The 12,008-nt window shown below is 41.4% G+C and overlaps 1 protein-coding gene across 1 annotated transcript in view; it reads right to left on the bottom strand.

Moving 5' to 3' along the window:
• Nucleotides 1-7,241: 7,241 nt before the first annotated feature.
• Nucleotides 7,242-12,008, bottom strand: part of sorbs2b (sorbin and SH3 domain containing 2b) — a 114,411-nt gene continuing 109,644 nt past the window's right edge. The window contains exons 27-29 of the mRNA XM_060927870.1: nucleotides 8,689-8,726; nucleotides 8,397-8,503; nucleotides 7,242-8,210 (exon numbers count right to left, since the gene is read on the bottom strand). Of these exons, the coding sequence (XP_060783853.1) occupies nucleotides 8,149-8,210; nucleotides 8,397-8,503; nucleotides 8,689-8,726 (207 nt within the window). The 3' untranslated portion in view covers nucleotides 7,242-8,148. The remainder of the gene's footprint in view (nucleotides 8,211-8,396; nucleotides 8,504-8,688; nucleotides 8,727-12,008) is intronic.

Raw genomic sequence — 12,008 nt, 5'->3', positions numbered from 1 at the left:
CCCCACAGTCCAAAGACATGCAGGTTAGGTTAACTGGTGACTCTAAATTGAGCGTAGGTGTGAATGTGAGTGTGAATGGTTGTCTGTGTCTATGTGTCAGCCCTGTGATGACCTGGCGACTTGTCCAGGGTGTACCCCGCCTTTCGCCCGTAGTCAGCTGGGATAGGCTCCAACTTGCCTGCGACCCTGTAGAACAGGATAAAGCGGCTAGAGATAATGAGATGAGATGAGATTATAAACATTTCTGCCACCAGCTCCCACTGACATGGATTTGCACGGTGGTGTAGTAGTTAGCATTGTCACCTCACGGCAAGAAGGTCCTGGGTTCGAGCCCCGTGGCCGACGAGGGCCTTTCTGTGCGGAGTTTGCATGTTCTCCCCATGTCTGCACGGGTTTCCTCCGGGTGCTCCGGTTTCCCCCACAGTCCAAAGACATGCGGTTAGGTTAACATGGGGCAGCCTTAGGCTGAGGTGTCCTTGAGCGAGGCACCTAACCCCTAACCGCTCCCCAAGCGCGGTTAGCATGGCTGCCCACTGCTCTGGGTATGTGTGTGTGCATGTGTGTGTTCACTGCTTCAGATGGGTTAAATGCAGAGAAGAATTTCACAAGTGTACGTGTGATGAATAAAATTGTTGTTCTTTTCCCAGAGAACAACTCGAGAGCTTTTGCCATGAGGATCTGGCAGAGTGTTCTGCTGATGAATAGGAAGTAGTGTGTTGAACTTGCAAGTGGAAATGTACCATAGCCCAACAATGGTAACCTTATTTCTCTCATAGCATGAGTGACGTATCTCAACATGGGACACACCCTCTCGTAGTGTCCTCCAGAAGCAATACGACAATAAACAGTAAGGCGGTTAGCGGGCAAGAAGGCCTGGTTCGCAGTTGGAGTCCCAGCTCATCCCAAAGGTATTCAAACGGGTTGAGGTCAGGGCTCTTTACAGGCCATTTGAGTTCTTTCACCTCAACCTTGGCAAACCACGTCTTCATGGAACTCCCTTTTTGCACAGGGGCATAGTCATGCTGGAACAGATTCCAGTGGAGGAAAAGACTCAGCTCATTATAATGCAAGTTCTCTTTGAAACATTCATGAGATATTGTGATGAGGCTTATCTCAAAGGCTGATGCCAAATGTAGCTGCTCAAACTGACATGTTTGTTTGTGAGCCCACACTAAAGACAGTGTGCGCAAATATGGGCTTGTTTACATCAAGTTTCTAAAAGCTCACATAGGTGTGTAGCAACGATCAGCTCACTGCAATGCATATGTCCTCCATCTATATTCCCCCAAACAAGGCCCAGGACATGGCCATTGCCCCATGCATGCATGTGGGAAGCTGCATCCCTATGTTGCAACAGGCCAAAACAACAACTTCCATAATTCTTTGTGAATAGTGCTCTTTCCTGAGGCACAACCCAGGATATGAAGAGCTGATGAGATCAGCAATATACTAACAATGGTAACCTTACTTCTCTCATAGCACGAGTGACATATCTCAACATGGGACACACCCTCTCGTAGTGTCCTCCAGAAGCAATACGACAATAAACAGTAAGGCGGTTAGCAGGCAAGAAGGACTGGTTCGCAGTTAGAGTCCCAACTCATCCCAAAGGTATTCAAACGGGTTGAGGTCAGGGCTCTGTGCAGGCCATTTGAGTTCTTTCACCTCAACCTCGGCAAACCACGTCTTCATGGAACTCCCTTTTTGCACAGGGGCATAGTCATGCTGGAACAGATTTGAGCCTCTTAGTTTTACAAACGCAGGATTATGTTTCAGTAAAACCTTAGCATGGTCCTGCAGAAATTGCCGACACGCTATGCTTACTGCCAAAGCATGGATGTTGCTAACATACTCTGCTAAGTCCAATGCCAGCAACAGAACCATTTTCAGCAAAAGCATCAAAATCTTCAAATACCTCCAGCACTTTAGCTAAATCCCATGGGGTGTTCAAGGGTTTAGACAGATGTGCTCCGTCAAACATGCTTTTCTTTCATACTGTCGTAGCATGTTGGCTAAGGCTATTGCTGGAGACAGGCTAGCTGCAAGCAGATGGATGCTCTTTTATGAGATGTCACTAGTGCAGGCAGCGTTCACTGGTTAGCTAACGCTTATGAACAGTTTAGCTAACCCACATGTGAGAGTGACATGAAGTGATTTACCTTGCTCTCGCTTGCCTAATGTGCTATGTACAGTACAGCACAGATATCGTAAACACTGATATTGTAAAGTTATGGATAATGTAAAGTGATTTTCATTTCCCGGCATAAAGTCCATTAAATATGATATAAAACTTTTGGCTTATCATAAACTTGCTTAGGGCGGCACGGTGGTGTAGTGGTTAGCGCTGTCGCCTCACAGCAAGAAGGTCCTGGGTTCGAGCCCCGGGGCCGGCGAGGGCCTTTCTGTGTGGAGTTTGCATGTTCTCCCCGTGTCCGCGTGGGTTTCCTCCGGGTGCTCCGGTTTCCCCCACAGTCCAAAGACATGCAGGTTAGGTTAACTGGTGACTCTAAATTGACCGTAGGTGTGAATGTGAGTGTGAATGGTTGTCTGTGTCTGTGTCAGCCCTGTGATGACCTGGCGACTTGTCCAGGGTGTACCCCGCCTTTCGCCCATAGTCAGCTGGGATTGGCTCCGGCTTGCCTGCGACCCTGTAGAAGGATAAAGCGGCTAGAGATAATGAGATGAGATAAACTTGCTTATCATAAATTTTAGGTATAATGTAAAGTCATTTTGATGTCCCCAGGGGCCATAAATTACACTTATCATAAAGTTTTCCTGTCAAGCACCCCAGAAGCCTGCAAAGTTATCTTAACTCAGAGCCCCCACTGTGTCTCCTCAGCCCATTACTTCATTAGCCTGGAGTGATTGTTAAGTAATTACTGATTGCAGCCCATGGATCAGGGGATAATCCAAAACCTGAAAGTCCACTATCGAAATCTGTTCGTCAAACGAGCTCTTCTACCTGCAGTTGAGAAGAAGGAGGACCCCAAGTGGAACCTTCTGGACACTCTCCAAGCCCTGAGGGATGCTTGGGATTCTGTGACTGCTAAAACAATCAGCAGTTGCTTCAAGCACTGTGGGTTTCAACTTCCCGAGTCTCCTGAGTCTGCAGTTGAAGATGATGACCCAGAAGACATCCCCTTAGCCATCCTTGCAGCAAACCTGAAGGCCTGTGGATTCAGTACAGAACCAGAAGACTTTGTCAATGCTGACAAGAACGTGGAGACAACATCCAAACTCACAGATGAAGAGATTGTGACAGAAGTTCAGAGCAAGCCAGAAGAAGCAGAAGAAATATCTGAAGAAACATCTGATGACTCTGACAAGCCATCATATGCCAGTGCCATGGCAGGTCTCAATCAACTTCGAAGGTACATGGTGGCCCTCCCTGGACGACCCCTTCCCAAGATGCAGGAATATTTGAAGGATTTGTTAGCTATTGAAAATGATCTTGATGTCAATCACCATGTGATCAGTGTCAAACAAACCACAATCAAAGATTTCTTCTGATGTATTGGTGTTACTATTAAATATAATGCATGTATGTGTTATGTGTTTGCAAATAAAGATTGAATTTGAAAGTGTGTTTCTTTGCTCTCTATTAAAAAGTGACTTTAGGCTTATCATAAAGTTCTGATATCATAAAGTTTTTTCCAATATCCCAAGGACTTTACGATATCAGTGTTGTACTGTAGGATGAATGTTCTTGGTTTTAAAATGTTTAAAGTTGGCTTGTAAATGTAGGGGTGATCATTTAATGACCAAATAGAGAGGAAACCTGGTAAGCCAAATACTGTGAAAACTGTATGTGGTTTCATTTTGATTCGCAAGAAAGTACATGAAAAGTACGTTTAAAAAGCTGAGCTGAATGTATGTTATTTTTCTCGCTAGTGAAACTGGCTGCTAAGCCTAAATGTCCGCTTGTTCTGAGATCGGTGGCCTCCATGCCTAATCATGTGCTTCCCCTTTCTAAAATAGTTCTGGACATGCTACTGTTTGCATATGCCTTCATTAATCTGCATTATCGTCAACGGATTTAATGCAGCAGTGTGCTTGAGCTAGAGCTCACTTCTCAGCTATCATCAATGAGTGATTAGTAGAATGCTGGTAGGATTTGCTTCATATTAAAACGCCTTCAGTAAAAAAAAAAGAAGAAGAAGAAGCTCCAAGTGTGGATATAAGCTTTGGCATCCCATCAGGACAACAGATGCCTCTGATTCTTTCTCGGCAAGAGGAAACCCAGGCTGCTCCTCGCAACTCTCTGTTTATGGGGTTGCCATGGTGGTGAGTGGACAACTATAGGAAGGAGTGAGGAGGATATTAATAGCCAGGGCTTAATGCACTCCTCAACACTACCAGACACTGGTAATGCATGACTGCAGTTCTAACTAAAAAAAAATACATATCTACATATGAGAAGATTTTAATTTGTTCAATCTGGACAAAAGGTTGCACCTGAAGTGGTTCTGTCTAGACATTCCCTTATTATCAGCACTGCGTAGTCATCCTGAGCAGATAACAACCTTTGGGCTGCGATTTTAAATGAAGCCGTAATTCTCAGTTCACTTCAGAACTGCATAGTTCCTGCAGATCTTCCTTCCCCAAAACACCGATAGTGCTGTTCATGAGGTCAAGCTGTAAGTGAAGAAATCACATTGAGAAAATATTAGATTAGCGGCTATTTATTAAATGTACAGTTCCACAGAGAGAAACAAGGAAGGAATATAAAAATAAACATCGGTCTTGGGTTTAACAGATTGCTTTTTAGAGACGATGTCCTGGTGGAAGTCGGCATATACTGTACTGTACACAGATGGGAAGACATTGTGTTATTTGGTACAGTATGCACACACACTAATTTTATATACACTACCGTTCAAAAGTTTGGGGTCACTTTGAAATGTCCTTATTTTTGAAAGAAAAGCACTGTTCTTTTCAATGAAGATCACTTTAAACTAATCAGAAATGCACTCTATACATTGCTAATGTGGTAAATGACTATTCTAGCTGCAAATGTCTGGTTTTTGGTGCAATATCTCCATAGGTGTATAGAGGCCCATTTCCAGCAACTATCACTCCAGTGTTCTAATGGTACAATGTGTTTGCTCATTGCCTCAGAAGGCTAATGGATGATTAGAAAACCCTTGTACAATCATGTTAGCACAGCTGAAAACAGTTGAGCTCTTTAGAGAAGCTATAAAACTGACCTTCCTTTGAGCAGATTGAGTTTCTGGAGCATCACATTTGTGGGGTCGATTAAATGCTCAAAATGGCCAGAAAAATGTCTTGACTATATTTTCTATTCATTTTACAACTTACGGTGGTAAATAAAAGTGTGACTTTTCATGGAAAACACAAAATTGTCTGGGTGACCCTAAACTTTTGAACGGTAGTGTATGTATATACTGTATATATACACACACAGGCCAAACGTGTGGAAACAAGCAGTGACTTTTTCAAAATGGATTCTTAACCAACAAAATATGACATTGAGTATACGAAGGTATACCACAAATGTTAATTTTATCTCTCATCAGATCAACCGTTCAGTGAGAAAAAAACGTCTTTTTTTTTTTGAGAACTTAGAAAGGCTTGGAAGGGTTACACCAGCAACAGACACAGCGAAACTTCATAAAAGGATCTCTGGAGTCATTAAAGCAAAAGGAGCATGTTTTTGATGTATTTAAAACCATTTAAATGCTGCAGGCATTCAACCGACCCTTTTGATCCGAGTTAATAAATACATTTTTACTTTGCTATCCCTTAAAAAGAAGCGTATTACGTTGCTGGTGTTGCTTTCAGACGTTTGGCCTGTAGTGTACAGTACATATTTGACATCTCGATACTGTGAAGTGGTACTATCTAATTACACCACTGATTAAGTTAATTTACTCAGCATCAGATAAACACAGTATGCAAAAAATAAAATAAAATACTGCACCTTTAATCAGTTAAGAGTTAAGTTAAACAGTATTAGTAAGACAAAATTTAAGATGATAGCCCGCGTAATTAAATCGTATTGATTTGTTTCTTCTGTTTTGATTTATATGCCACACAGTCTGTCTAAGCATAGTGTCATATTAACTGCGTGAGATAAACTCTTCTATACATTTCCATCTTTTACACAGTTAACACTTGGACAGATAGTTTTGTGTTACATTCTACACTGAATCGGATAAAGGACATTGGTAGATTTACTGTATATTCACCGAGTGCACTAATAGCAACTTCACCTCAATTTCTAGATTTGCTACTAATAGATGGAAGACTGGGGATCTAGTTTAAATAAGCACACGGTTCTCATGTAACTCGACATCAAGACGAAGCACTGCAGTGGTTATTGGGTAACTTTAATACTAGCTGAGGTAAGTGATAATGAAGCTATTGCTCCATTTAGTGCTAAGTGTCTTCCTCTCCACAGTAGAACAGCGTCATTATTATTATGGCAGAGGTCAACGAACACAGAATTTGAGAAGAGTCTCGCACTGATCATTACACTTTATGGATTAACGTGAAATTGGATGAGGCGGTAAACCAAACTATGACGACACAGATAAGTCTGCAAAAAAATTGCCTCAAATAAAAGTAACACTCCCATTTAGTATGCATTTGCTATCGGATGATTTTTGTGCTTGAGCTGAACCATAAGGTTTGGGGTGGAGTTCCCGAGTGGTGCAATAGTAAAGCATTTGCCTATCGTCAAGAGATCGAGCACTCGAATCCCTAGGATGCCACGACCATCCATGGCTGGGAGTCAAGAGATTAAAATTGGCCATACTCTCAAGGTGGGTGAAATGACATTACTGTCTCTCTCCTGTCAATCAAAGTGACACTAAGCGATCGTGGACATCTCTGAGCTCATGTATGTATAAAAGGGTAGATAGCACTTTCCGACAAGTGTGTTAAGCTGCCCTGTGATGGTCAGTGAGTAGCAGTTTGAAAAGCTGCAGAGGCTTCACGCATCTCTGAAGAAGCGCAGGTTTGCTTCACCTGCCTTAGTTAGTATCGGTCATGTCATAGAGGAGATTTATCTTGTGGTTGAGATTTGATAAGAGCAAACTGGGGAGAAAATGGTCTGAGGGTGGCAAAATGAATTGTTTCTTAAATCCTGAACAAAACACATGTTGAAGATTAAAACTGAACAAAATATATAATTTATAATTCTGAAAGCAAATAACACTTCTGTCTAATGAATTCAAATAATAGATTTCTTTTTTTTAAAAATACACTTTTCACTCAGATTCATACATATTGAAATGGCCATATTACATAAAAGCTATATATCAAGTTGAATTATAAATAAGAGATTACAGTGTGCATTATTATATGGCATTAAAAATGAGTATTAGGCAGTAGACAATATTGTGGTTTAATTAAATTATACCATTACGATGCATAAACTTCAGCTATGCGGCGCACGCTCTCCAAAATCAATGTTAATGAATTGTATAAAACATGACATTCTGTGACCTAAAAATACCATAAGCATTTATAAAATCCTTTAGATATTTATAGGAATGTCTGGAGGGATAGAAACCGCAGAAAATCAGAGGGCGTTTATTCTGAATCACATTGTTTGTGCACGTGCCAAAAGTAGTGAAGTATCTTACTCAGGTGTAGATTAGATTAGACTGCAGGTTCGGGTTAGCGGGGGCACTCGTCCTCGTCTCCAAAACAGCAGAACATTCCTAATCTCTTCGCTAAACCTTCCGATGTACCCCAAACCAAGAAATATATATGTATATATATATATATATCTATATGACTTTCAATAAATAAAGATAAATAGGGCACTTTGTTAATTCTTTCCTTTGAAATTCATCAAGTTTACTAAAAGGCAGGCGTGCCGATTTTCTTTCATGAAAAATAATGTTAAAAATATAGGCAATCGAAAAAAGCCATCTTTTGAAGTCTTTGATGCAATTCCATCTTTCTCTATAGTTGCTTGCGAATTGAGGGATTCCAGTCCTTCGGCTAACGTACAAGGTGCCGCTCCGAAACCAATGAGACTAGTTTCCACACACTTTCTCATGCAGTATTGGGCTGATGATAACATGATGAAGCTGACAAACAGGTGACGTTCTCCAGCTACTCTCTGTGGCTTCATATCAGCAGAAGTGGACAGAAGAACACAGAGAGAAGCTCAGCTTACAGCCTCTTCACATAGTTTCCAGGGAAGGTTCCAAAACACTTGCTCCTCCTGGACGTTCCTGAAAACATTACAAAGTAATGTGTGACGTGATCTGCTTTTGAAGTTTGAAGACCAGATTCAGATCTCATTTAGACTATTATTCTATAACATTACTTTGAAGAGCGGGATCTCTAGCCGGTACGTGTTACTTGGCGAACAGTGCCATCTTGTGCTGCAGTGTGCAGTGGACATGCTGTAGACTTACCCACAAACCAGCCATCATCACATTTCTCCATCACATCGACGATGTCTCCTTCTTTCAGTTCCAGCTCATCCTCGTTGCGTGGCATGTAAGTATACAGGGCCTGAAACCTAGTGGTTTATATATTCAAACAGTTAGATCAATGTGGGACAGGACGAGCTTGTCTAATTTTCACAACTGATCATTTAGAAAGTATAACGTTAAAACGATACGACATAATCCAGCGACAAATAAACAATGTACAGGTTTGCAATGGGGATCCTTTGGTATTAGTAAGAAATAATATGGCACTCACGGTTCTCCACCACCTTCCAGATAATCCTGTGCTGGACGCTGAGAGAGAGAGAGAGAGAGAGAGAGAGAGGGGAAACAAAAACAGGTCTGATATAAACATGTTGCATATTACATACTTCACTGAATTACAATATAGAGGGATTTCACTGACGTCACCCGAAACCGGAAGTAAACAGACCCTGCGCCATATTGGAAGACCAACAAACTCGTGATTAGGGGGAAATAACGGCAGCGGTATGTGAACCCACGAGAATAAAGTGGAGTGGCAAATGACTTAAACAAACAAATCTGAGCTGTTTTATTTATGATTTATTGGCCCAACAGTAGACTTGAAAGAAACCTGTGTGAGACTTGGCAAAAAACTGTGGATATAATGGATAAGTCTGTGCATGATCTGCGGACACTTTGAGGTAAGCAAACGCAAGAAATTCAGATTTAAAACATGCTAAATTGGCCCCAAGTTGATAACTGGATGAGGAGCAAGCCTCCCAGACTTCTACAATTTAATAATAATAATAATAATAATAATAATAATAATAATTTAGGATGGTTTGGGGCTTGCTCTCCCTCCTATTATATAAATAAAGCATAGTTGTTGTGTAGGCATATATCATAAATACATATGTATAATGGATAAATTAACCTAAATTACGGATACCTTAATAGTAACAAAAAGTATTAATTTTTCAACTGAAAAGATATATTATTAAAAGATATCAACAAAATTACCTTGGCCATAACTATGTGTAGGTTATTCTTAACAACAGCTGTAATATCACGACCCAAGCCGCTAACAACATAATTGTAAGCCTGTAGCCCTTTGTAGGCTTTCAAGTCATCAGCAGTGTAGGCACTGGGTGTAAACAACAAATAGTTTACAATGTCTGGGTAGCAAACAGATGGCAGAATTGGTGTCCGGTCCTCCTTATGTTTCCATTCTCCCTTGCCGCAAGTCTTATCATATGGGTCAAACCCATCAATCACAGCCAGTTGCTCCACATACCGTGCCCTTTCTGTAGCTGGTAATGTACTCACATAACCCGAATTATCAGCCATCGTGTCACTTTACTCTCACTCGTACTTTGTTTTATATTGTGAGTGCATGTACTTGGTCTTCCAATAACAAAATCTCGCGGCGCGGTGACATCACGCGGTAGCCCTCTATATGCCCAGCTGATAATAAGGCATCCACGGGAGCTCATAGTAACTCATAGTAATGCCTGCCTGGATTAAATATGTATATGAACACACAGAATGAGAGAATCGTTCTATCACATTGAAATTAATTTGCAGGGACAGATGAACAACAGCACTTTAAGTTCATACACACATGAAATCCAGGTCCACTAGGGGCTAAGGATTGTTTCTAAGCAGTGCACCAGACTGTGGTAACATATCCACTGATTTTTCTAAATCAACCCTCAGACACAGTCGTGTCTGAGATCCCAAAAACGAGGACTGTACTCCCCTTGTCTGGCTGAGCTTTGGGGGAATGAGCCACTTGTCTAGCTCTGGGGAGAACACCTTGCTTAAGCTGTGTACACAGGAAAAATCATTGGACATTCCGACAAGCAATCCCAGGTAGGCTAAGAACTTGCACTCATTGTTCATTTCACTACACAGCAAATGAGGCCCTGATGCACATTTCAGATGCTCAGCTAAAGGCTATTTGTAATGCGCAGACACATCCAGGGCACACACTGGCAGACTGCAGCAGCTCACAGCTTCTGAACAAACAGCCATCCTAATGCTCGTGCAACGAAATCTACATACACGCAAACACAACGTGCGCAATAAAACGCGTATTGTTGCAATCGGAATGGCTTATTTGCTCCTGTTTAATTGTTTAACCTCGCAATTTATTAAAAGAAAAAAGTGCATGCCTAATAATATAATAATAAACTTTATTTGCCAGGTATGTGAACACACACGAGGAATTTGACTCCAGTTTCACTTAGCTCTCTTAGTGCAAACAGATAAAAAGCATAGAAAAAACCTCCAAAAAGCTATGTACATGTAGAAGGGTAAATACAGTGGTGCTTGAAAGTTTGTGAACCCTTTATAATGTTCTATATTTCTGCATAAATATGACCTAAAACATCATCAGATTTTCACACAAGGCCTGAAAGTAGATAAAGAGAACCCAGTTAAACAAATGAGACAAGAATATTATACTTGGTCATTTATTTATTGAGGAAAATGATCCAATATTACATATCTGTGAGTGGCAAAAGTATGTGAACCTCTAGGATTAGCAGTTAATTTGAAGGTGAAATTAGAGTCAGGTGTTTTCAATCAATGGGATGACAATCAGGTGTGAGTGGGCACCCTGTTTTATTTAAAGAACAGGGATCTATCAAAGTCTGATCTTCACAACACATGTTTGTGGAAGTGTATCATGGCACGAACAAAGGAGATTTCTGAGGAGCTCAGAAAAAGCGTTGTTGATGCTCATCAGGCTGGAAAAGGTTACAAAACCATCTCTAAAGAGTTTGGACTCCACCAATCCACAGTCAGACAGATTGTGTACAAATGGAGGAAATTCAAGACCATTGTTACCCTCCCCAGGAGTGGTCGACCAACACAGATCACTCTAAGAGCAAGGCGTGTAATAGTCGGCGAGGTCACAAAGGACCCCAGGGTAACTGCTAACCAACTGAAGGCCTCTTTCACATTGGCTAATGTTAATGTTCATGAGTCCAACATCAGGAGAACACTGAACAACAATGGTGTGCATGGCAGGGTTGCAAGGAGAAAGACACTGCTCTCCAAAAAGAACATTGCTGCTCGTCTGCAAAGATCATATGGACAAGCCAGAAGGCTATTGGAAAAATGTTTTGTGGATGGGTGAGACCAAAATAGAACTTTTTGGTTTAAATGAGAAGTGTTATGTTTGGAGAAAGGAAAACACTGCATTCCAGCATAAGAACCTTATCCCATCTGTGAAACATGGTGGTGGTAGTATCATGGTTTGGGCCTGTTTTGCTGCATCTGGGCCAGGACGGCTTGCCATCATTGATGGAACAATGAATTCTGAATTATACCAGCGAATTCTAAAGGAAAATGTCAGGACATCTGTCCATGAACTGAATCTCAAGAGAAGGTGGGTCATGCAGCAAGACAACGACCCTAAGCACACAAGTCGTTCTACCAAAGAATGGTTAAAGAAGAATAAAGTTAATGTTTTGGAATGGCCAAGTCAAAGTCCTGACCTTTATCCAATCAAAATGTTGTGGAAGGACCTGAAGCGAGCAGTTCATGTGAGGAAACCCACCAACATCCCAGAGTTGAAGCTGTTCTGTACGGAGGAACGGGCTAAAA

Source organism: Neoarius graeffei, chromosome 8 (genome assembly GCF_027579695.1).
Source record: "Neoarius graeffei isolate fNeoGra1 chromosome 8, fNeoGra1.pri, whole genome shotgun sequence".
NCBI lineage: Eukaryota > Metazoa > Chordata > Actinopteri > Siluriformes > Ariidae > Neoarius > Neoarius graeffei.
The sequence above is the reverse complement of the archived record's forward strand: the minus strand, read 5'-3'. Positions and strand labels throughout refer to the sequence as shown.